This window comes from Geospiza fortis, unplaced genomic scaffold, assembly GCF_000277835.1.
Source record: "Geospiza fortis unplaced genomic scaffold, GeoFor_1.0 scaffold112, whole genome shotgun sequence".
Classification (NCBI taxonomy): Eukaryota; Metazoa; Chordata; class Aves; order Passeriformes; family Thraupidae; genus Geospiza; species Geospiza fortis.
The window spans coordinates 15,093,189-15,120,102 of NW_005054298.1; the positions used below are offsets into that span (position 1 = coordinate 15,093,189).

The window sequence follows — 26,914 nt, forward strand, 5'->3', positions numbered from 1 at the left end:
ATTTAGGGTTTCTTGGTCTTCTTAATTTCCAAAATCAGATATGTTGTCCCAACTGCACTTTAAATTCATGTGTTTGCAATATGCTTTTCAAGTCTTTTGGTGTAGAGTATTACACTTGAGACCTGCTGTCACTGAATTTGCAGTTCTCTTTTCTTACTGCTTGCTCCTTCGGGATGCTGTTGAGGGGTTGATTGGCCTTCAGGTGTCCAGAGATGGTCAGTGCTAAATCACATCTACCTTAAGCCTGTCTTCAAATGGCTAATAAACAAATCTTTAAGGAAATAGTCTTAAACTGATACTTCAACAATAAACTTTCCTTCCAGTGACATGTGGCTTAGAAATCTTGAAGCATTTCTTCTCTTTTAACCATAGGTGGACAGAGGGCTGTCTTAGTAGGGCAGGAAGTGGACAAGAGAGGAGAAGGGAAAGAATCTTACAACTTTTGCCATCACATAAGCCATTCACAGTATCTTCTGAGAGTGTGCTTGGTCATTAACTGTGTGTTCTTTTTATGGCAAGGTACCTATGTTTAGTTTTGAACTTGATGCCAGAAGTAAGACCTCCTGTGGAACACTGTTTCATGCAGAAATTGTCTTACATTATTGGTGTTGTACCTGGTCCATAAGTTTGTTTTCTTTTGAATTTATGTTCTTGTGATAAATGCATAAGATGAGTGAATAAATGAATGAATGAAGCCTTTTAGAAAAGATGTAAAAGATTGAAAGGGTTGTGATGTCTCAAAGAAAATCTTATGACTTCATTGTTGCTCCTGTAGTTCATGGGAATTAAGATTTTGGCAATGCCCTTGTTCTTCTTCACTTACATAGTCTCCTTTCTCCCTCCTTCTACCCCTTGTCATGTTGGGTTTTTCTACTTATCTTCTCTTTCCTGAATCATTCTTTTCTGTTTGTCCCTCTGGATTACTGCCTACCACAGAATTTCACTAGTGGTTTAGTACTTTGATTTGCATTGTACATTTGCTGCAGACAAGTGAACAGGTTTGTGGGGTACGTAAAAGCATTCTGCTTATGTAGCAGGCAGGAATTTGGAGCAACACTCCTCTTCATTTTGTATGCTGAACTATTGTTTGCTGGTGAAATCAGTTCCACATATGCCTCTATTAGGCAATCCCACTGCAAAGGGTGTGAGCAAATTAAGTGCATTTGTAGCCAAGCTTTTCTCTCCATCACTTACAGACTAGCAATTCAAGTTAAGCAAGTTCTTGTCCATATTACCACATGCTGTCTGTTTTTCTGAATCCAGATGTGATAGAAAGCAGTGAAATAATGACACTTTTGAAAGAGGCTTTTAAAGTAATTTTTGCTTGTTAGATTTTTGAAAATATTCATTTACACTGCTCTGTTGGTGCAGATGACTGTTCTAGTACAATAAATGAAAAATAAAACGGATTCTGTATTTTTGAATTAACATATTTGATGACAGAGGGGAAGGGGACAAATTCCAATGGGAAGGGAGGGGGAGACAGAGAACTGACCTGTGTCTTGTAAGGAGTGTTTACACCTTGACTTGGAATATAGAAAAAGAAGTGCAGATAGCTATTTTATTTGAATCATGGACTTGCCAATTAGCCATCAAGTGCTTCCATCTGTGAAATAGTTGATCAGATGGGTTAGCTGGGATATTTCCAGATTAGGGCATTGTAAATGGCACTTGAAAACTGTCACTTTGATTAGGAGGTTTCAAATACTGCACTGCTTGGTGCTGTGGAACCTTTTTCCCCTCATAGGATCTTGGGTTTTTTTGAACATGCTTTTCCTGTTTAGTAAATCTCTGGCACCATTGGAACTTGGGAGACCTGCTGCTGATCTTAAGTTCTGCTTTGTGTGCTAATCTAGTCAGGGTGGTTGTTGGAGGACAGCACAGTGCATTCTTTTGTGGGGCTTCCAAAGAGGAGTTGATGGTCTGGCAGACAGCGGAGGGTCAAGCTCTGTGTAGATCATCCCCAATTAACAATTAGGTGCAAATTTCCTTGAGTTACTTCATTAAGCTGATGTGTCATTTGAGTACATGACTTTTTCTTGCATCTTACATCTTCCATATGTAAACAAAAACATCCACCAACAATAAAGAACCTCAAACCCAAAACAAACCCAGACACCCCCATCCCTCCTCTCCAAAAAAAAACCGAAACAATAAAACAACCCAAAACCACGCCAACAACCCAAACAGGAAAAACTGCAGCACCTTACCATCTTACTGAAAATTATTTTGGTTCATTGATTCTTGAGACAGCTTGTGTTTTAATTTGAAGGGTGCAAATGTGTTGTCTTTAATTAAATACCTTTTTCATTGTAAAGCTGTAGAGTGTTTTGGTATCTCAGTATCTGTTTAGCTGTATGACTTTCTCCTCTCTGTGTCTCCTGGGTGGTTTATGTGGTTTGAATTGTGGTGGTACAGTGTTTTCTGCTTAAGTATTTCAAGCTTCAGATACACCTTTTGAGAATATTTTGCCGGGGCAATAAGTCCAAATTACAGCTCGTAAATTGTGCATCATTTCTGTGCCATTGCTGCTGAGACATTTTCCAGCAAAGTTCTCATGTACGAAGAATGTTACTATTTCTAGAACTCAAATGTAATTCCCAGTAGATGAGATGGTGTACAATTTGGATGGGTTATTCCAGTTCTACTTTTTTTTCCCTGGAAGCTGTCAACCCATTTAAGGAATAAAAAAATTTTCTCAATGACAAACGTTTTTCATTTCATCCATTAAAAATATCCAACATGAAATCCCATAGAAAGTTCAGAAGACTTAATTGCCTGCATTATCTTCTGTAGAAAGTCTCAGCGTCAGTTTTTCTATACAAAATATATGATTTTGTTTTAAGGAGAAGAAAACCACCTTAGAGATAATAAACTGTGCTGTTTCACTTACTTTCACTGTCTGGAATGAATGTTTTACTGCATAGCAAATTTAGGATCCAGGTGTGGCCTGGGTCACAGGCCAGGGTCTGGTTTTGCTGGAGATGGTAACTCCATGGGTCATGTTAGGCTTGTTTGAAAGTTGCTGGGGATGGCAAAGCAGAGTAAAGTTCTCATACATTTGAAGTACAGTTGAGTCATTGTAATGTGATTTGTCTCCTAAGGAGCTAATTGGGAGAGGAAAAGAGAAACCTGCTAGTTTTTTTGGTTATTAGAATTATGGTTTAGGAGAAGCCATAAATTTACTTAAACTCTGTGTGTAATTTGTGTTATAAAGGCTGTCTTGAAGTAGGATGGCTGCACTGCAGACATGTCTTACATATTAATCACAAACAAACATAAAACTAAAAAAGCCGGTGGGTTGTGTCTGAGCATTACAGTTTCCTCTGATCTGCTGCTTTACTCTGGAGAACATTTTTAGCTGCCTCTTCTTGGTCTCAGATCTTAAACTTCCATATTTCTAATAATTAGGCAATTAGATTCTCTCTCCTCAATTTAATTGCCAGTGTAGTCCAGCTGACTTTTGACTTTCTCCAAAAGAGGCAAAGGAGCTTGGTCAAGGAAATGAGTGTAGCCATAATGAGAAAGAATATAGGGAAGAAAGGGTAAAGAAGAAGAAATATCTTTGTGCATTTGGCATTGCACCTGTTCACTTGTAAAGTTCCTTTCTGCAAGCAGGAAACAGCCACCCTGTAGTGATCAATTTAATTCATTTCTCTTGGAAATTGTATCTTCTTTCTGAAATCCCATGCAATTGAATATTAAGTTGTAATGCTATTATGCAACACCTTGAGTGAGGGTTTCTCTTTTCTTCCTGCTGTGTAGAAGAGTCCTCCAAGTTTTCCTATGAAGTTGGAAGTGTTTTTGTGTTACAGTGGTGTGGTTTGGGTGGCCGGTGGCTGTTGGCTGATTGGTTGTTTTTTTAAGTGTTGCAAACAATTGACCTTGCTGCATCTTGCCGCTGAGTCTCCCAGTTCACCTGCTTGTATCCAGAGGACCAGCTTTTCACAACACTGAACCTACAGATATCTAGAGCCCAGGGCATTCTTCTTTATACTGAGGAGATATCTTTAACTGCTTTGCCTCACAAAGTGTACTTTAGGGTGAGCTTAGGCAGAACCTGCTGAGGGCTATCCTGCCTTCTTGGCAGAACTGTGTTTAGAATAAGGTAATTAAAAATCTACATTGAAGCAAGACTACAAGAGGCAGACAAAATTACAGGTGCTGACTTGTCATCTGCCTTCAGGCTCTCAGTTCTAAATCCCAAAACCTTCTGTAATGTTGATGGGAGTAGATAACAGATTAGTCCTGGCTTTTTTCTGGAATGAAATTGACCTATTCTTTCTATTTCCAGTAGATTGAGGCTGTGAAAAACAGTAGCTCTTTTCAAAAAGATGCACAGTGTTACTGAGAACTTGTTTTGTGTCCCTAATCTTAGGGCTTTTTTCTATGACATTGTCATAGAATCATAGAATGGTTTGGTTGGAAGGGGCATTTAAAGGTCATTTAGTCCAAATTGTCCTTATGCTTGATAAGGAATTTTGACTGCAGTAATAAAGCACACCTACCCCTTTGAGTTTTGTGTCTCAATGAATGTGTAGATTAAATGGGGTAAAGATAGATGAAACACTGACCCAGGGAAGATTACACTTAAACAGCCATTTCATATAACAGTTGTGTTGGGAACATAGTGGGAAGTCTGACTATTGCAAATTGCATCAAGGTGTTATATATATATATATATAATTTTACATCATGAATACATGTTATTATTGAGTAGTAAACGTTTATTTCTAATAATAATGTTCTGTACGTGTCTCATTAAATGACTATTTTTGTTTGAAGTTCTGCTTAGTTAAAAACAATCAAATAACAAACAAACCAACAAAAAACCCCCAAAAAAGGCAAAAAGACAACCAATTAACCAAAAGAGCCAGAAACAACCCTCCTGCCATAGCATAGCAGCCAAAACCATAGCAAAAAACCAAACCAAACCCCACCCCACACCCTAAAAAAGAAAACTACAGAACACCACCCCACGGAAACTAAAATCCTAAATAAGCAGAAAGCTAAGTAGTGAAATTCTGGCTCGGCACCAAAGAGGTGTTGGCAAATTTATGATCCCAACCCGTTTAACCAACTGCTCAAAGCTATACAAAGTTCTGTGTTTTGTAATTTTGGTTTTGAAGAGGAAGGGAGATGGGAAATGTTATATATTTCAAGTCCATCTATATTGCTGTTCGTGGAGTTCTGTTGTAAATGTGAACCTGGGTAAGCTTTTTTTAGGAGACAGAATTTTGTAAAACATACTGAGAGGGTTTTTATCTAGCCTGTTAAGGTGAGGTTTTTTTCAGAGATTTTTCAATTTAAGGTAGCAGTTGATGCCACAATACTTCCTTAGTATCCCTACTGCATTTTGGAGTCTCTGAGACTAAACATATTACTGCAATTTTTATTTCATCTGACATATGGTGTAACAAGACAATGTGATCCTTCGAGAAATCTAGGCTGTTTGTTGAGACTTACGGTATTTTGTGGTCTGTTATGCATGCTTGTTTATAATTGGCATAAAAATGGACCTAAACATACAAACTGTTTAGACATAATGGTAGCTTCAAAATCTAATCCTGTTGATGTGGAACTAACTACAAAATTGTGTGTGTAATAGCTTGAAAATAGCAATAAAATTTCAAATTGCTACTAATTTTAGTGTGTGATTCACAATGCAAGTAATACTTTTTTTGCTTTTTAATGAGCTTACTGATTTTTAAATATTTTTGTATGACCGCAATAGTTTTCTCTGTCATGACTGATCATGTTAATTTCCTGTACTGAAGAAAATGCAATACCTGGTTTTTAGTGCTTGTAATGACAAAGTTGTTAGAACCATTGAGATCCCAGAATATCCCTTGCTTCCTTTTTCACTTCCACTGATGGAACATGAGTTGGTAATTTCCAGAAGTGTATTGTCTCAGTACAGGAAGAAAATGGTTCCACATTTCCAACTCTGCTTAAATTTTTAGGTTTAGCAATGTGTAAAAAACACTGTGCTGGTCTAAGAAATTTCTTATTCTTTATATCCATATATCAGCAGGTTGTACCACTGACTGGCAAAAAGTAGAGAAGAGCAGTGGTACTCAGAACTTTGAAGGTCTTACTGTCATTAACACCTCTACCTCCTTTGCACACTTGCTCATGTTTGTCCTCTCTGCAGCTAGTATTTTGTAGGTTTATTTCCCTTGTACCAAGTTATACACACAAAGTTGAATTTACCTCCACAAAATAGAAGATTTAAGCTCACTTCAGGTGCCTCATCCTTCTGTGCATCTTTTAATATGATAAATTATTATTTTATAATGATTGTCATTGCATTTATACTTCAGTTGCCTTTCTCCCCCTTACCTATATAATAAAATGTCATCTTTACCTATAACACTTGTTCTGGAGGAGGTAGAGAAGGGTAGTGAAGAAAAATGGTGGGAAAAATAAATTCAAAAGTAATCCATTTCTCAATTGTCTTTGGATATAACAGCTGAAAATATGTAGTGAAAGGGTTAAGTCGGCATGAAAGAATTCATTTCCACTTTAATGACCTAGCCTTGCTGGGTTAGGACGATGGGGAACATGCTTCTGACTTGTACTCCTATTGCCAATTAACACCTCCTATAACAGGTTGCCTCAGCTAGTCATTGAAGCAGAGGCAGTAGAAATAGTTTACATGCAGCTTGTTTTTCACACTAGTTGTTTAATACTCACAAAATTAAACTATTAAAAGGTTCTTTCTTAGCTTACTGGGAAAGAAATAAAACATGATAGCAATCATTGTTTGCTTGTGTGTCCTATGTTTGTGCTAAAATTGTTCCAGTTACAAAAATAAATAGCAGTAGTAATGATTCTTTTATTTTACACAGTAATATGTTGTTTGGTGCGTTAAAGCTGAGATGTGCTTTACAGCACTTAAGTTCACTGCCTTTGGATTTTTATTACTGCAAAACTGGGTTTTCTTTGAAACAAGTATGATGTATTTCAAAATCACCTTATGTGCTATTAGCATGAAACCAGAGCAGTGTTTAAGATCCATTTAAACAATGGAAAGTGTATCCATTTGTGGAATATTTCTCAGTTCCTTGTGTAATTAATCAAGTCTGCTTTCTCTAACTATTTGAATAAATCTAAAATAGTACAAATAAAGAGCAGTGCTCTAAAATGACACTTAAGTTCACATTTAATAATAAAATTGGCTAAATAATTTATATCAGTTCACACTAAGAGAAAGGTGAAGTAATATACCTAAAAGTGTTAACAAATTTGCTAAAAGGCCTGAGTAGGTAACACTTCAAGGCGTTAGTTTTTATCCTGTAAGAATGGCAAATGCCTTTAACACTTCGTCAGCAAGGGTTACCCAAGTAAAGGACTGCTTTTTATATTGGATCATCTCTTTAACTATTTGAAACAAAAATAGTAACATGCATAATTTAATACTACAATGTAATTTTCTGTCCATAACTTGCATGCAATTCTTTTTCCCTTACAAGTCTTACTAAAAAAAATTATTTGAATAGTGGTAACCTAATTTTATCAATTTTTATTGACCTTGGAATTCTGCCATTCTAAACAAAAACAATCCTAAAGCTTGGTTGGGTTTTATGAAGCGGCCATCAGGCAGCTCATTTCAGTGACTGAAAGCATAGAGTTGGTTCAGAAGAAGCATTAATTTTTCAGTAACACATAACAGTATTTTTACAGCAGTTATTTAATTTTAATAATTACTGTATCCAGCTTATACATGCATGGTTGGAAAAAACAACATTCAGTATTCCTTGCAGTTTCCAAATCTAATTTTTCTCCAGTTCTCCAAGAAAGAATCCAATAAAGCTGTAGGTATGCAATATTCGCTAGTTTGCAGTGAGATGGACAGTCTTCCAAAACTATGCAATGATATACCTGTCCTTTGAATATGATAATGTAACCAAAACCACCAGCAGCTCTTTTGCATTGCAGACACAAACGCTTTCTTGTCTGGGTTCCTGATACCAGTTAATTTAATTTGGTGCTCTGCTTCGTAAGGCTGGTGCTTCTTTTTTAAAGTTGGCAGGCAGTGAAGTTTATGAACAGTGGTAATAGCACATGCTGTGGAGGGTCAGTGTAAAATATTTGCCTCCATGTAGAGATTAGCTAATAAAATCTTTCTTCTTCTTTGCTTGATGAAAGAAATGCGTAAACTTTTGTGAAAGACTACCAGAAACAGGCCAAATAACTCAAAACACACAACTCATAGGTGGCTCCCACATACTGTGTAACTAACACGCAGAAGCTGGGGCTGGCACTCCAGGGCTGTGTTACATTATCAGCCATTTGTGGAAATGGAGGTGATCAGAGATGGAAGAAATTGGTTCCAATTTCCAAACGTCTCTGTTTTCAAATCATCTAAAGTCAAGTAAACTACTTGGAAGACCCAAGTTCCATTTGGCTTTATCTGTTAAATCTTTGGGGGTTTTATGTTAAAAATTTGATGAACTTTGGTTTAGAATTTTCTGTAGAAATACTAATGTGTGGTAGTTTATCTTTGATAGAAAAATAACGTGAAACTTGACCTACGGATCATTTCCTCCTCAGGATTCCTGAATTTCAGTACTCTTTTGAGCAGTTCATTGTAATTGATATTAAAAACAAAAGAAGGAATATTAACATGAAAATTAATACACATAATTGGTATGGTGCAGTGAGGACTTAAGTTTTCCCATAGTCTAGCTGGTAATTAAAATCTATAAGAAGAACAGAGCAGATGGAAAGGAGATAGTGAGGTCACACAAAGAAGCATCAATGACCAAGGAAATACTTGGTATGTGCTGTGTGTTTATAAGATGACTGAGAGTTAGCAAACCTGCCTTGTGTACTACCATTAGCTAATTTTTACAAGTTCAGGTAAATTGGTTGAACTGCACAGTGAGAGTGGAAACTCATGTTTGATATTTTTACTATGTCTTGCATGTGCTTAATATGAAGCAGTGACTATGCTGTTGATCCCTCCTAATCCTTAATGTAGTAACTTTTATATCTATTTAAACACATTTAGTATGTAAAATCCTTCCCAGTGAATACTATGGCTTTTAAAAAGATAGCAAAAGTTAAGCAAGTTGGCTTGCACCAATGAAGAATTCCTTTATGAATTAGCAGAGTTCCCTATGCTGAAAATAAATTGTTGACTGTTGGTGCTGGCAACGGGAATTCAACGTAAGTTTTGAAAAAAGCCCCTATTTTATCTCATAGAATGCCTAAAGATTTGATGAAGTATCATATTAGGTATGCCCTCTTCTGCACCATCATCACGGTAAATGAGCATTTGGATGCTCCAAGGAATACAGAAATCATAAGGAAATATAAGGAACACCCTGCTTTAGTTCCTACCTTCACTTAAACTAAAGGTGATTTATTTACCTTGTTATAGAAACAACATGTATTAATATTTATTTCCTCCCTGTAGGTGGTGAATCTACTGTCTGATCTCTAAAATGAGAAAAATTTTGAATAATAAGCTTTATAAGTTGAGGGCACAGGCAGCTATATAGAGGACAGAGCTTTGATTAATGCGTCAGCTGCAGGACAGGTGTCAGTGTGATTTTAACAAACATTAGAAATTTCATAGAGGAGAGCTCATCCAAGAGCCATAGTCTGTGGAGTAAGCTTCTGTTCAAGCCTCCTGATTTTTGAGAAGCTAGTCTCAGTCAAACAGCAAGATTAGCCTTCCAGAAATCATGGAACTGTTTGTGCTAATCTGGGGGAGATTTTTATTACTCTATTCTTTATTCTAAAAATTACTGAATGGTGTAATGGGATGGTTGCTTACAGTGAAATGTTAAACAAAATCTGCAGCAAGTGTAGAATGCATTTGGTGACCACAGCATGGGTATTAGGGCTCTTCCTAAAGCACAAGGTTACTAGTTATTTTTATCTTCCCTTCAGACCATCTCTGGTCTACAACTGGTGGAAAATTGAGAGAGCGTTATGTATGAAAAAAGGGTTTGGTTAACAAACTAGTAAGTTACTTTTAAATTAAAACTCAGGTTACCTGGGCTTTTTTCTTTGGATTGATTAAGTGGAAACATGAATCTTTGTGCTTTCCAAATTCTAAGCAAACACTTCTAAGTGAATAGACTTAAAGTAGAAGAGATAGAGTTTAAAAAGTAAACTGACGTGTTTATGGAGAAAAAACCATGGGAACAGCATTGCAAAATGATTGGGCATTTGAAGCTTTGCCAGTCAATTTAATTGCAGAAAATTTGGGATAAGTGATGCAGGTGCTCTGTCCATCTGGTTCTGGGAAATGTTCTGAAGAACTGCTTTTAGTGTGTTTCAGTGTGGATGCTAGAGGAGCACATCTCAACTGGAGCATCTCACTTTTGGGCTGAGGCTAGGCCAGGGAAATACTTGATGAAAGGGTGAGGTTGATGAAAAATGGACCTTTGGTGAGAATACTGTGGAAGGTGAAAGGCGGGGAAACCTGCTGGAAGATTGCTGATGAAAAGACCAGAATGACAGAAGAATTAGGAGTGAGTAGTAAGTGAGGAAAGGCAAATATTGAGAGATGATGGTCAGCAGTATCAAAGTTGGAAATAGAGGTTTGAAGCTTTTAGGAAGCGGGTATGGTTGACAGATCCATTTATATATGTGAGTTTCAAAATACAAAGATTGGATTCACAATACAAAGATTGGATGTAGAACTCATTGATTCACTGACTTTAAGGGGGAAAAACCCCACAACTGAATTTTCTTACTATCTTTAAGGCTTTATTCTGAAGTCTGATGTTTTTCTGTGTGTGTGAAAATCAGAGTATGCAGAAAGGATAACTCCTGTCCAAATGTAATGTGTTGATTACTTAAGTATCCAGTTTTACCTTCAGGAAGTAATGGCTTGTGTTGATCGCTGTGTCTTGTTTGATGTCATGAGAATGCATGTTGTGTTGAATTTTTTCACTTGAAGTGAAAAATTAAGAATTTATTCAAAAGTTTTTTTTCCCCCAGTTTTTCTTATAACTGTGGATTCAAATTTCTAAATCTGTAAAGTGTTCAGTAAAGGCGCCATTTTTCTTCTTTTAACTTGATATGGAGTATCTTTTTTTTTTCCATAGTTGCTTTGTTGCCCTTCTAAGTTTGCATCACCTCATGCAGAAGTAAGCTATGTCTTTTCAGTGGAAATTTGGTAATAAAGTAATGAATGTACCATTAATTGGCTGTAATGAGGGACAATCATGTGGAATTCTGTATATAACAGCAATATTTCTCTTGTTCCTCAAGAAAGAGATATTTAAACTGCTGCCTCCTGTGTTTTTCAATTTCAACAGTGCACAGAACCTGTTTCAACCAATCATTCACACCTGGGACAGTTGTGCTAATTTTTGAATAACTACTCATAAGGCAAAGAGCAAAGTATTTTGTTCACAGCTTTTCCACCTAGGGATCAGAGGTCCGTTTTTTCTCTCACTGTACCAGTGTATCTGCAAAGTACTCCCATAGCCTTTATCTGCAAGTCCTCTTTAGCTGAAAGCTGATGAAGCAAAGGGAAATTGCTGTTTGTGTTGGTGCCAGTTAATCATGCTAGCCCAGCAGCATTTACATTCACACCACTGTAAGAAACACATAGTTAATTGGAGAACTGGCCATATTTTACAGCTGACGAAGGTTAGCATTGCAGCAGGGCTGACTAATGGAAACTTATCTTACTCTTAGCCTGAATGGCTTGTAACAGGTTTGTATCCAGTGTAACACTTGCCTGCTTTATATTTGACTGTCTCTGGTAAGATTGCTCTTTAGACTGTGTTGTTTGGGGTGGGGGGTGACAGGATAGGATGATGGCTGGGTGACCTATTACAAAATGTTAGTGACAGAAAGTGCTGTAAAGAAGGGTTTGGGGATTGGGTGTGCAATTTTTTGTTTTGTTTGTAACAACTACATCTAACTCATTAAGTCAATTACATATGCATTTTTCTATAAGTTTTGCAATATGCAAAACAAAAGAAAATATTTAGAAACTGCAGAATAACAATGATGATGAAAATAATTGTTTATTCTTTTTTTAGGGGCCACCAACAGATGCTCCTGCGGTCGATACAGCGGAACAGGTTTATATCTCTTCCCTTGCACTGCTGAAAGTAAGTGTTCTGTGTACATACTATGTCTGAATATAATGCTAGAGTTAGAGCACCTGGCAGCAGTCCAGAGTTAATGGACTTGTGTTGCCTAAGTGCTGGCCAGGCTTATTTTAAAAATAAATTAATACTGATTGGAGCCCTCAGAAACTTATTTTAATTAGTTCTCTTTTGTTGGGCTTGTTTTTACTATTTTATAGTTTGTTATAGTTTTCAAAAGTGCTATAAGTTGCAAATTAGCTAGAGATCAACGAAGGCTGAAAAAACTACCTCAAATGAGACTTGATCCTTCTGTTAAACATATGGTGTCATTTGGTCTTAATTCCAGATGTTGAAGCATGGTCGTGCTGGTGTCCCTATGGAAGTTATGGGTCTGATGCTTGGGGAATTTGTTGATGATTATACTGTGAGAGTGATCGATGTTTTTGCAATGCCACAGTCTGGAACGGTGAGTTCTTCGCATCTAGACCTTGATAATTTTATTTGCTTGTTTGGTTTTTTTTCCTTAAGGTAAATATATTTTTTAAAAGGTTTGTGTGCTTTACCTCATTGAAGCAATCTGAAGTTATAAGCTGTGAGTTATAATACAAACAAGTCTAATGGTTAAAGGGTTTCAGTAAAAAGAAATGTAGTCAAAACTTCTTTTTGAGCGAAGGCTAGTACTTAAGTACTTAACACTTATAAATTGATAACTTTCAAAACTCATACAGTATGAGCTAGCAGAAATATTCAAAATGTAAGAGGTTTGATTAGAAGTGTATCATGCCCTTAATTGTGATGGTACTATATACTTCAAACTCGCTCTCTTTGACAGATCTTAGTTGCATGTCTCTTAAATGATAGTTCTGTGATTTGAAAAAAAAGTGTTTAAATTTTGTGTAAGAATATCCATTTTATGAACAGATTAAAGAGGTGAAGAGTCAAGGGGCATAATTGGAATTTATGGTGCTTTATTTTGTGTAACTGGAATGAAATGTTCTTGAAACAGGCATGGGATAATTCCTTTGTTACTCAGAGCTGCACTCCATGAAATTTTAAAATTCTTTTGTCCTGAATTTATCCATGTGCATAATATAAAAATCTACAAAAAGTCAATATGTGATATTTATCTTCAATAAAACATGTAGAGCTGAACTTGGGACAAACAACAGGCCACTGTTTGCAGACCAAACAGAGGAGAAAAAAGTGATTTCCTGTGCCTATTTAATCATGTTAACTCATAGTGAAGATTACTTAAATAGCAATTCAAAATAATCTTTCAGCATTTAAAAAATCACATTGATATACATTTTTAAAAATTATATTTTGCATTTAAGGGTGTTCTGTCATGTAGTACTAAAGTATTCAGGTTGCCTTTTTAAACAGATGCTTATGAATATTTTTGTTTGTGTGAAGTTACAAGTTAAAAGATAATATTGCTTCCTGTACAGCTACCATGATTTTTGTCTGTCTTTTAATAATATTGATTCACGTACAGCTACTATGATTTTTGTCTGTCTTTTAAATCAGGGTGTCAGTGTGGAGGCAGTTGATCCTGTATTTCAAGCAAAAATGCTGGATATGCTGAAACAGACGGGAAGGTAAGGCACTGTAAAGAGGGCTGACAGTCTCAAGTACTCCCTCCATGGTTTTCAGAAGAAACAGCTGGCTTTCTGCAAAACTTGTTATTTAAGGGCTATTAATAATGTTTAAAAATAAATAATTGCCCCAAAAATTAGGTGAGTAGCATAGCATGTGATTCAGTCCCCCTCATGCATTTCAATTGTCAGGAGATTGTCACTCCTGTTAAATCTACAGCTTTGATTATCACCCAGAAAGATTAGAATGCTGCTCAGTTTAGCATTGGCGATTACTACACAGCGCCTGCTTAAAGGATTGATTTTTTGATTTAACCCTTGAAATAATTTTTTTTAAATTTTTGAATTTATAGCTTACTCATGAGCAATTTTAATGAAAAGAAACGGAAAATAATTTTGCAAAAGATCCTAGTATTTAAGCAAATTTTTATTTCACTCCTACCTCTCAACAGTTGTCGTCTGCTTGCTCAAATTCTTTTACTGTGGGAAAAACTTCAAAATTCATGTTAGCAAAAGGCTCAGCAGCTGAACAGAACAGTGCAAATTGCTTTTTGACTGAGTTCCTAGTTCTACTGCTGGTTTAATTGATATTTAATCCTTTCCCACCGTTGGTTCCCGTTGTCCATGTCTGAAATGGACTTTCTGCCGTGAAAATTCAACCTTCGACGCCAAGGAGTTAAAGAGTAGATATTTACTCAAGTGCTGAAAGGGTAAAAACTGGTTCAGGGAAGGTGTGGTAACAGGGTGAAAAACTGAAAGCATGATCTACCACTGCTAATGTGTATCCCTTAATGATAACCCTCTTTTGTCACATTTATTCATGTCCATGTTTTCACCATACTATGGTGAGTAATTTAAATATTACTAATGGTGTTTTTTTCACAGCTCATCATAATTTATGCTCTGATATGTTCCTGTTTCTTCTTGTGATAAGTGTTTATGTTTTAAAAATCTCAATGTCCTCTTTGTTTCAGACCTGAGATGGTAGTTGGTTGGTATCATAGTCATCCTGGCTTTGGCTGTTGGTTGTCTGGTGTAGATATCAATACTCAGCAGAGCTTTGAAGCCTTATCAGAAAGAGCTGTTGCTGTGGTGGTGGATCCCATTCAGAGTGTAAAAGGAAAGGTATAGTAGGCTTGCTTTTTATTTTTAAGGTACTTCAGTAAGATTTAATACAGAAGTACTGTAAATATGTGTAAGTACTTGATTTTTGGAGGCCCATACTGTATTAAAAAAAAATTAAAACCAGAATCTCATTGTAAATGAAAAGATCACTTCCAGTTTGTTCTGCAGCTAAGTAGTCCTTAAATAGGCTGGAAGTCTTTGATATTGTCAGTACACATAAACAATCATAATCCTCTCTTAATATTTTGCTATTCAGGTGTCACTCAACAGGTTTGCAACTAATAATCCAAGTATACATTGTTTTATATATTAAATTTTAGTTATAGATTCTGAGATCAATTACTAACAGATTGGAATCAGTTCAGCCCCTTAACATGGGTACTAAGAATGCATTGATTTGCAGGCATTGCATATGATGATTTTTATTAAAATTTCTATTCCAAATGTTTTGGGCAATAAAACTTTACAGAGAAGTTGATATCAAGCATTTGAATTTTTGAGAAGTGTGCAGATAAATGATTAAGTACGTTAAATTATTATGAAAAGAGATTTTAACTTGCAAAGCATATTGGGTTATAGTTGTCCTTTGTTGAAATCTCTTTTGTTCTTGTTTAGTTCTCTTTTTATTTCTTTCTAGCCCCATATGCCATTTTCCTATTTCCTGCCTCATGACAGCAGGGAGCAGCTCTATTATCACCTTCACAGAGCTGTCTGCAAATGTGAGAGGCAATTCGATTTTGCTCAACCACAGGGAGAGTGGATTAGAAAAACTACAGAACGTACAGAAATTGGCTAGGTGGTTTACTGCTTTAAAATACTGCTGAGGTGTTTTGTTTGAGCATGCACTCCCATTGTACTGTAGAATAATTATTGAAATGCGTCATGGTATATATGGATGATATTCATGTAAATTTATAAATATTTCAAAAGTGTTCATCTTCTATAAAACTGTACTACCATATTTCCTGTGAGGCAGATCTTATTAAAGATACCAAACACTATGAGTTCACTTAATTTCATAGCAGAATGTTCTGAAGCTACAGTTGCTGTTTCAGTTGTTTTGTTTTGTTTTTTTTTAAAGTCTGAATTTCATAGCAAATATGTTTATTTAACAGACAATTGAAAAATTATTAGCTTCTGGTTTTTTGAAGATATTAGACATCTGTATAAATTTTGTTCCTTTTAAAATTGCTTAAAGAGTAGAAGAAAATACAGATAGTCTTGCGGGGGGTGGGGGGTAAGATGCAGTAGAACACTTAATTATTCCTAACTTATTTTTCCTAGAACTTTTATTTTCCCACTCCAGTAGAAATGTTGAAATAGGATTCTTTTTGTTTTGTCAAAAAATAATGTCAAGACTATTACTAGTAATTAATTTAGATCTCACGAGCTATTAAATCCATTAAGAAGAAAAGCCTCCCAATAAGTCCCACTGCACACTTGCTCACTAAGTGCTTCTTTTTATAATAATTTTATTGCCACTGTTGTTTGACAGAGACATCTAGATTTGAGATCTTTGAGATCTTCACTAAAGTAATCTTTGGCATATTTATTTTGAATGTGAATAAATTTTTGTCCATCTAAGCATTTCTCAGTTACAGCTGCTCTTATGGCATTGCTGCCAGTACTTGAGATTACTGGAAGTCTTGTAATGTTTGTTTTTCATACACATTTTTAGCTGCTACAGTCAGATTAAATTACGTTCTCAGGTTTCATGTTAAAAAAAATTTACATCTGTCATGTTTCTGGCAAGTGCATCCTTTAAAGCTTAGAAATAAAAAGAATCTCCCAAATTATGAATACCACTTGTAATTAACTTCTTGATTTGGAAGATGTGGAATGTGTTCGAGTTTTATGATCCTGCTTGGCAAGATCACTTACACTAAAAAGTGTTTGGATTGTCAATGAACTGAGAGAAGAGCAGATATGTTATTGTTCAAGGGGTGTTTCTCAGGTGAGGTTCCAGTGCCTGGCTAACTTAACATGGCACCCAGAGCCTCTTTGTGTGCTACAGAGCCCGAGCTCAGCCTATTTCAGGAAAGTATCTGCATTTGCCAGCATGAAGAGCCACTTGCAGAGGTAATTTTGCTGGTGTAGTAACCATTATACTGGTGAGCTTTAGCTACGTGAGTCCAAGATCATTACTCATTATACCTTATACTAGCAGGACTGTCTGGCAAAAAAATATAGTGAACATGTGGCATAGAAGATTTTAATATGGCATGTTTTGTCTGAGATTAAATGTATTTAAAAGCAAAGCCCAAAATAGCACATTAGCTAATTTTAAAGCTGCCTCAGGGCAGGTCCATGCCCATATAAATTGCCATAGTTTATGGTCAGTGAAGCAGTCATGGCTGTGTTAGTGAAGAATAACTGGGGCAGAGGTTATTTTCATGTGTCAGGAAGTTGCAGTGAATTCTGATGAGGAATCTCAGGTTCACCCTGACTGGCTAAAACATTAAAAAGCAGTTTGCCCCGTTACTGTAGAAAATGAAAACTTGTTAACTTCTTTGTTAACTACCTTGTCTCCATACACGTTTTCTACATAGCACAGGGATGTATGATTGCAGTTTAAAAATAAATATACCTGTAATTCTCATCAGTTAAAAAAAACAAACCAGTCATTTTATGTCTTAAAGCCAATGAGCAAAAATAAAAAGTCATATAAAATCCTTATATAAAAATAAACCCCCTCATATAGATCTGTGGATTAAATGCCAACTGCTTTAATGACCATTTTAGGACTGGGATTTTTTGCATAAATATAGTAGAATGCATGAAGGACAAGTAATTCCAAATTACTCTACATACATATTCTTGAATACAAATTAGATTTTTGTCATGTCTGTGTACCATATTTTGCAATATTTAGGCTAATTGTGCTCTAGTTGTCTGTAAAATAAACTCGCAACAGACCAGTGAGTTTTATCTGGAGGTCAGCGGTCTCAGAACCCAGAAAGGAAAAGCATTGTTTTGACTTTTTTTTCAGCTTGATTCTTTGAATTAAGTCAAAGTAAGCATGCTGTAATATGGCCTATGGGGCAACCTGGCTAGCTGTTGTTTCATTTTATACTTATTAATAAACTTTTCTTTTATCCCCTACAGTTTTCCAATCTGTGCAATGGAAGCTGTAATACATATTTAGAAGTAATACATATTTCACAGAAGCAGTAATTTCATTAAAGATCTGGAATAAAGCTAAATATTGACATTTCATATTTATTTCTAACATACACTTTGAAATGTCTGTACAGAGAACCATAAACCTTTGCCAAATGTTAAAAATAAATGTGGTTTTTTGGACCTTAACTTAGCAGCTGTTCATCACCTCTTAAGGAAAATATAACTATATTAAACCCACTGTAACATAGTAGCTTTAACTCCAAAAGCATTAACTTACTGCATTGCACTCTCTGTATTGTTAAATTAATATTTTAAAAAAAAGGGTGGTGTTTTCTTTTTTGACCTGTTTGGATCTTTATTATAACAAAGTCACCATTTAAAATATTTTGTTCTTCTGAGGGAGTTAACTGGTTTCCTTTGATTAATAATTGCTTGCATAAGGATCGATAAAATATCCAAAATTGTCAGAAGTCCATTTTGTGCATCTGAGAAACTTGTTGGCACTTGTGGTGTTTAGCAGGGTTGGTAGCAAAATCTCCTACTCACACAGCAAACTTTCATTTCTGTTAAACCATATTTTTTTCTAGCAAGGCACTGTCTGTAATATTTGTAAGAAGATCTGTTGGTTTATGACAAAATAGTTTTTTTTAATTGTTTGCTGAGTGTCTTTGCAATAACTTTTTTATAAATTCTGTTTCAGTCACCTCAGACAGATAGAAACAAGTATGCTATGCATCCTAATCTTGTGCTTAAAACCAGATCCTGCCACATTCATAAGAGGATTTTGCTGTGGTACTTTATCCTTACCTTAAACTCATTCAGATAGTAAAAGAAAATAGCCTGGTAAATTAAAGTAATTCTAGTTGATCTCTATAGATCATTTAGCCCAAATTTGTGGTGAGCACAGTTTCAACATTGAGTTCAGATCAGTTCACTTAGTGTTTTGTCTGCTTGGGTCTTGAGATTCAGCAGCCTTATGCCAATTCCTGTTCCAATATTTTATTTTTCTTGCAGTTGTTTTTTTCCCTTTGTATGCATATGGTCAGCAGCTGCTCTTTTCAGTTTATTTCTGCTGCCTCCTGCCACATACATCATTGAAGAACCTTGTCCTGTGGTCCAAGCAACCTCTTCAGGAATTGGAAGGTTTTTTACTTCAAAGGGACAGAATGTGGGCTGTACTCTGAAGCCATTTTGTGCAGGCAGTTTCTTTTTAATTGGTAGTTGAAAATTGCTTTCTTTTGTTCAACTTATAAGATCTTTAGAATTTTATTCAAAAAGGAGTAAAAAATGTGCTGAACTTTATAATTTGTTATTTTAGTAATTTTTGAAGTATGAAAAAAGTTACTCTTATTGTGCTGGAGAGAGAGAAAGATACATGCTTGTTTTATTCTCTTTATACAAATGAAAACCCTGAGGAGAGCTGGAGGATGTATTTTAGCAACCTCTTTCCCCTTTTTTGTCCATTGGTACTTGTAAATCTAAGTGGCAACCTGTGCATAATTAGTGATGTATATGAGCATTATGGGTCTGTTAATACCTGGTTTCAGGTTTCTCTTCAGAGTAATAGATGGTCGTTCTGCTGCATGCTGACCATAAAATAGTGATTTCCAAGTAGTTTTGATCTCTTGCTACTTTTATGTTCCAGTTTAGATTAAATGGCCTGTGTATTACACTGCTTCAGATTGGTGACTTCTGTTTTTGTGCTGCAAATCTTCCCAGTTCATCAAGACAAATGTGTGTGTGAATGGTTTCACAATTTGGTAATTACTTGTTAGTCTAAAATACGGAAACCAGTAGCAGACAGCAATTTAACAATTAATTTCCTGAATATTGGAATTACCATCTAGCTACAAGATTTTCTTCAACTGAGCATGTTTTACACCAATTTTTTGAAATATTGCATGGTTGTAAAACTCCACTCTTTTATCAAAGTGCTGTTGTTTTTCCTTTGAACTTGTCTTTTTCTTTTCTTTGTTTGACTTAACCACAGGATTTAAAGAGGCTTTGTTTTTTAAGAAGGCAGAAAAAGAGCAATCCTTGAAGCGAGATGTGTGGGGACGCTAGTGTAATTCTGAAATTTAAAATAACCCATTAAGAATTAAGTTTGTGAGAAGTGTAAGCAGATTGGAGCCACCTAACAAGACTTTTTTAATATACGTAACTCCTCCTCCCCACTTCATGCACTTGTCTTGATCTTCAGTTGGACTTAGTCTTCCCTAGACACAAATGAATTCAATGGTCTTCAGGGTACTGTTAAAAATAAGTAACACAGTTGAAATTAGTAATTAAAAACAACTAAACAAAACAGTGAATTGACTGTGTTGTCACTACTTTGGAGATGTGTCTATTGTGAATCATTATGCAGATAGCATTTAGAGGAAAATGTATTTTAAAACATGATGCCTACAATTTTGTCAGAATCTTTTATACCTGGAACAACTTCCAGTGTTAGAACTGGATTTGCCAATACTTTCCTATTGTAGATGGAAAAAATTTAAAATGGATAACCTAACTTTGTAATTTTGATTGATGTATCAAGAGTACCTTTCTGGACATTATGCACAGTGTGTAGTACATTTAGATACTCTCACAGTAAAGTGCTATTTCTTGCCATTGACTGGACAGAAACGTTGTGGTTTGATCTAGGCAAGAACTGAGTTTCCATAGGAGCCTGGTTTGGAGAGTAAGGAAGTTGTATGTTTGTGCTGGGTTTGATCACTGTTGATTCAGTAAAGATTGATGTTCCTTTGCTTGGAGAATCATATTTGTGGGAGATGAATTGTGTCTGCATCACAGTGTGAGCCACTTGGTGTTTTCAGTTCAGGCTGTGTAAACCTAGGCATAAACTACATAGTTTTGTTACTGCCAGTGCACCACTGTTTTCTTACATTTTCTAGAGTGGTGATGCATATCCAGATTCACATATTTTGCATATTTTACCTCCTATTTTTTTAATGGAATGCTGAAATTGTTAGTATCAATCCTAGTGTTCCAAAATTTGTTCTGTAATGTCCTTTGGACTTCTGATTTAATTAAGTCATGTATGTTTACCTGTTGAACCATTTACATAGGTTACTTGAGTTCATGCCCTTCCCTAAAACAGAAAGTTCTAAGACTTAATTGAAAAGTATTAAATGTTTAATTTCCTTTTGCTGTGGTGGATGTAGAATAGTCCATTTATCTTCATTAAAGCATATAGCTTTAAAACTTGTGGCTCAGCTACATGGGAGTTATGGATGCATGCCCTCACTTGTCAAGATAAATGTATTATGCTGTAGTTCTCTTCCCCTTCCAGTATGGATATTGAAGTTGTACTGCAGATTTGACCACAAGTAAATAATTCTCCAAGGATAGAGAAGGAAAATGCACATACTCCTAGGAATATGTTTTCCAGAGCTAAAATTGACATTTTATAAATAATTTCCATGTTGCAAACTTCAAACTCACAATCACAGCAATTCAGTGATATGCATTTGGCATGAGTCAGTTTCAGTTCTTAGTGCTTTTCATTGGAAATGGCATAAAAAGTACGATTTCTTTGAATTTTTTATGTTGTGGGCTTGCAGGGGACAGAAGATGTTCTTCACTTGTAGTTGTCTAACAGTGCATGGCAGCATAAATAACGAAATGGTTATAAACCTGAGCTGCACTTCTCTGGTCACGTGTTCCATTTCATTTTTAAAGAATCTAGAAACAAACTAAGCAGTTGATAACAGGTCAGTTGCAGGTGATAAAAGAGATTTTAGATGGGACATTACTTCTTTTTCCACACCTGGCAGAACCACACTCTATCCTTTGCAGTTGTCTTTAAGCACTGGTATGTTTGTTCATAAACATATGGCATAAACAATACATCACTATTTGAATTCCAAGGATACAATGCATTTTTCAAGATAGTCACCATATGCCATAGATTCTTCACTGGAAAAATATTGATGTTAGATTTTTTTTTTAATTTAAAAAACAAAGGCTGACTTACACCTAATTGAAGTTCACCACTAAAATATAGTGGAACTTCAAAAACAAAGCTATTTCATTCAGTATTGTTTGGATGTTTAATATTGGAGGGATTTAAGAATCAAGTGTGTAAAGTACTCTTGAATTAATCTTTTTTTTTAATACCCCACAAAGTTATGATGACTGTTTCAGAGTAACTGATAATATTCAAGTATTATCTGTATCTGATCATAAGAAACTAGGGAGTGACAGCATTCACACTTTCAGGAGAAGCTAAAAAAGTCTGGCTACTTAAGTACCCTAAATTTTCATCAAGTCATTATTTTTAATAACTGTGTGGAAACTATAAGCGGCCAGATTTTTGTCTAGCTAGCAGTTGAGGTGTCCAGTGCTCATCTTAGATTGTGAGTAAATTTTAATCGTATTAATTATAGCTGTCCTGAAATTTACACAGGACATAATAGTGTATTTTCTTCCTAAAAATAGATTCTATGGACTCTAGTGTGGGCTGTTGACCCCAGGCAAGTGCTAAAGAAAATGCTGTATAGTTATTGTTTTTTAGATTATTATGCATTTTGAAGCTAAGACAGATGTACAAAAAGATGCAGTTTTTATTTTGTATTGGCAGCTTCCAAATATTTAGTATCTATTTCCAAGAACTGCAATTAGTAAAGCATCCATGGTACTGAAATCCACACATCCCACAAGCTAATTATATTTGCAAGGTCAGATTGAATACATATTTTCAGAAAAATAAAGGGTTATATAAATGTGTCTTCTACTTGGCTGTTATATCACAGTTTGTTGATCTGGAGTATAATGTGTACAATTCACAAATTTGTCTGATAACAGAAAGTGGTGTGTGATTGTGTTTATTTTACTAACCAGTATATTCACAGCAATCACTTCCAAATATCTCTCCAGTAAAGATGTGTTAATTACAAAACAGACAAGGTCTTCTATTATATTAAAGCTACTATCAACCCCTATTTTAGTCCTCTGTTTTGATCTGTGAGTTGCGCATAGACCAAAGGTGCTATTAAAGACTCAGTATATGAAATAGGCAGCATTATATGAACAAAATTTATTCAACAAGAAAACAGACCTTTAACATGAATTTAACAAGCCTGAGAAATTATAAACTCTCATATGCTGCAGATTCATGCAGTGATAATAAACAAAAAAGGAAAGTAAGAGGTTTCCTTAAGCTAGCCAAACTGCTAATGGTTTTGTTATAAGCTGTCTGCTGTTGAAATGACCTCTGAAAAGTCTGGAGACACTTACACAAGGAAAAATTAAATGGTCAGAGTGGTGAAAGAGTTGCACTATGGAAGTGCATTTAAAAAAAAATTACCTTCAAATTTCTGGAAAACATCCCAATAACATAGACTTCTGGTTAACTTTTTAATGTCTTTTTAGGAAAGGAATTTAGCATGAAGCTTGGAAACAAATTTTTAGTAGAAGAATACATGCTGTATTATATTATGTAGGTAATTTAAGTACAATGAAAGCTTTAAATTCTTAGTTGGGAAATAGTGACATTTTATAACAAAAATCTAAGCAACGGTGTGATTTGTGCTGGGTTTAATTAATCCTTAGAAGTTCTTTGTTCAAAATACTGTGTCTAAAGTTTCCATCATAGAATAGGGGGTGACCGTGTTTCTGTCATCAGTCTATATAATTCTGTACTTCGAAATACACAAACATAGATAGGAGACTTGTACACACCTCCAAGTGCTCACTGGGGCTTTTTTCTTGGATCTTACTGTGGCATAATTAACACCTACTTCAGCCATTGCTCATTAGTACACTGGACATTAATGAGTCTATTTATTTTTATGTAATCCTCTAAAGGCAGGACTGATTTATGCTCGCTATGAAAAAAGCAACTACATTTCATAAAAATTATATGTAGAATTTATTGTTGTATTTATGTTTTTATTGTGTATTAGGTCTAAATTTAGCCTCCAGGTTGCTGAGCATGTTAGTTTCTTTAAGATGGTTGCTATAGTGATAGCAGCAAATTCCTTTAATCTTAGTGTAGTTAAAGTATTTAGTTACTATTGGTCATCTGAGTGCAACTAAGATGAAAAATAGCATTTGCACATCTACTTTGTGTACCCCTCTGAGATTGTAGGAATTGTAATTTTATCCCTTTTAAAAGCATAATATTTGGTATTTGTGATTTCAGTTTTTCATACTGCTTTCTGTTAGATTTATATTTGTTCTACTTAGGAAATACTTGTATGTCATTCCTTCAGGAGGAGAGATAGAGTGCAGTGCATTCCCATGCTGCTTGTACCCAAAACATAATGAGAGTTAGTTCTGGTCAGAATTAAGATGTTTGAGCAATATTCAGTATCACTCATAACTAATTCAGGAACTTGTTCTCATATTTTAATGTGAAATTTATTTATTTTAATCTGAAAACTCTAACCAAAATGTTGAATTTTCTTGTAAAAAAAGTTTAATAATATTTTTATTTTACATGGCTCAAGCCCCAAAACAAATCTATGCTGGACAATGCCATTCTTTCTGGATAAGCTCAACATTGTCTAGTAAAGTTCTCAGTTAAACTCAGGTCTAGAAGCGGGGCTGTTAGTAAGCTATAAAGCAACTCCTTGTCATTCTGGTATACTTCCAAGTTCATGTTTCTTGCTCCTCAGGGTAAATTTTTGCTTGCTTAGGTTTTTTTCCATTATCTAGCTAGTCTCTGGAGAACTGCTGGTGTGCTTTTTTTGGGCTTTTTTTTTTTTTGGCTTGCTTTGCTTGACTTTTTAATTTATACTGCCTGTTTGTTATGGTTGGGCATTTCCAGATGTTGATAAATTGGAGCATCTGGAATACAAAGATACATACAAAAGCTTGTCACAAGTGTTCTAAGAGAAAAATTGTAAAAAATAAAAAAAAAAAAACAATTACTCCTTATGTTACAAGAAGTAATGTATAGATATATAGTGACTTTTAAATATTTTTGAGAATTATTCTAAATGTAATTCCTTTTTCTGGAGCATTGGCATCAGATAGCATACTTCTGCTGCATTCTAAATCTGAATTGTGTTTTTTTTGTTGTCAAGAAAAAAAATCACTGGTAACTCACTTTAATTGGGTCACAAGTGAACAATGTTAATAACGAAGATCTTTTTTGGAAGGATTTCTGCAAGCAGTTTGAAAACATGGCATATGCAGGTGGATCTGGCCAGCAGCTGAGAGACCAAGCCATAGCCCTTAGTGGCACTCAGTCAACACCGCTGTCTCACTTGGGTCTCAAAAGTAAATCACAACTGGTGATAAGTTTGTGGGTTTTTTCTGTTTACACCTGATTATTTTTTCTGTTATAAATACTTGCCAATTAATTTCGTTTCCACATGAAGGACCTCAGTGTTTTTCCTTCTAATCCTAAAAACTACACATTATTTAGTTATTAATATTTGTGTAAATGGAGAGGAAAATGCTGGAACAAGGTGGGAGACTGTGTCAATTTCTCTGCAGACTTTCAGTGACAGTGGTTGATTTCTTGTTTGTTCAGCGTAAACAAAGTTCAAGTCTAATTCCTCAAAATATCAAACCAGCCATGTAAGTGCTTCTGTTGTCCAACTCATAGTACAGAGAAGAAAAGAATAAAAATCATTATAGAAAAGCTGTTAAAAGGAGATTTAAGTTAATAACTCTCCAAAGATATGCAGACAAGATGCCTGCAAAGTCTGACTGGTACTGTTTTATTGGACGTTCAAGTCTGTACCTGCACTGGTCCAGTTAAAAGACTGGAACCTAACAAGAATTATTCTTGTAGTTACAAACCTGTGCTGGTCAGCGCACAGTAAGAGTGGGTTTGAGTGTAGGTTCTTAGGTCTGTCTCAGCTCCTATAGGTTTTGGACAGAGTGGGGGTTTTATTGCATGGGACATGAATTTCTCTTTGCAAAAATTTTCATAGACAAATTTAGCACAGAACAGAGTAAGAATCAGTGATGGGTTTACATTATTTGCAATAAAATAGCACTGAATACTGCCTACCATGTACCTTTAAATCATAAATGACCTTGGTTTTCTTTTACTCTATTTTTTACTCCTGAGCATGACACTGACAAGGACTTTTTAATCCATCAGACAGTTTATAGACCCTTTCGTAGTCACAAGAAGCAAAAAGCATCTGACTAGAAGGGAATACATGGGGCAAGTTCCTTGCTGGCTATAATTTTGTTGTCATTTCAAGTATTGTGGTAGTATAATTGATGTGACAGGACTGGGCTTTAGACTTGGTCCCTTAGCTTGTGCTCACTTTCAGTTCTAGTCTCTCTCTGTCATTCATTTTGATTGGATAAGATTTAGGTGACAAACATATGCATAGTTTTGAGGCTTAGAGTAAGTGCACATAAAATTCAATATTATATGGTGATATAATATATATAAAACTTACAGTTCCATGGAAAAGGTAATAATTGGTGTCACCTTACAATGCAAGGCAGTGTAGTGTGCTGATCACATAGCCAGCAGGAGGTTCTTTTTTATTAATATTATAATTAAATGATTTTCTGGATAAAGGCCAAAAACAGATGAGAGTTGATTGTGCTTTGTCCACTGTTGCTTGGCTCTATTAGTTGCATTTTCTAAAAAGAATTGACTTGACATCTTGTTTTTACAGGTTGTTATTGATGCCTTCAGATTGATCAATGCTAATATGATGGTCTTAGGACATGAACCACGACAAACAACTTCAAATCTGGGTCACCTAAACAAGCCATCTATCCAGGTAAACCTAGTGCTGCTAGTCCTGTAAATTGCAAGATTTATTTATCAATTTTTGGGAAAGGTACTTAAAACAGTAGGTTACAAATTTATTGTTCTCTCTGTTGCATTTTTCCACATGGATTTATAATTGATGTGATTCATCAATGGACATGTGTATGTGAGGGGTTTAAAATTGAGCCCTAAATTAGCTACCCAAGTGTGAATGTATGTATTTAATGTGTGCAGCAAAGATTGAAGTATAAATTTATGGAAATGCAAACTTTTGAAAGTGACAATAGATGACATAACATGTGATG

The 26,914-nt window shown here is 35.3% G+C and overlaps 1 protein-coding gene across 1 annotated transcript in view; it reads left to right on the forward strand.

Moving 5' to 3' along the window:
* The window catches only part of PSMD14 (proteasome 26S subunit, non-ATPase 14), a 43,066-nt gene that overhangs the window by 7,049 nt on the left and 9,103 nt on the right, over positions 1–26,914 (forward strand). Inside the window, exons 4-8 of the mRNA XM_005415814.2 lie at positions 12,018–12,089; positions 12,415–12,534; positions 13,596–13,666; positions 14,638–14,788; positions 26,512–26,619. Of these exons, the coding sequence (XP_005415871.1) occupies positions 12,018–12,089; positions 12,415–12,534; positions 13,596–13,666; positions 14,638–14,788; positions 26,512–26,619 (522 nt within the window). The remainder of the gene's footprint in view (positions 1–12,017; positions 12,090–12,414; positions 12,535–13,595; positions 13,667–14,637; positions 14,789–26,511; positions 26,620–26,914) is intronic.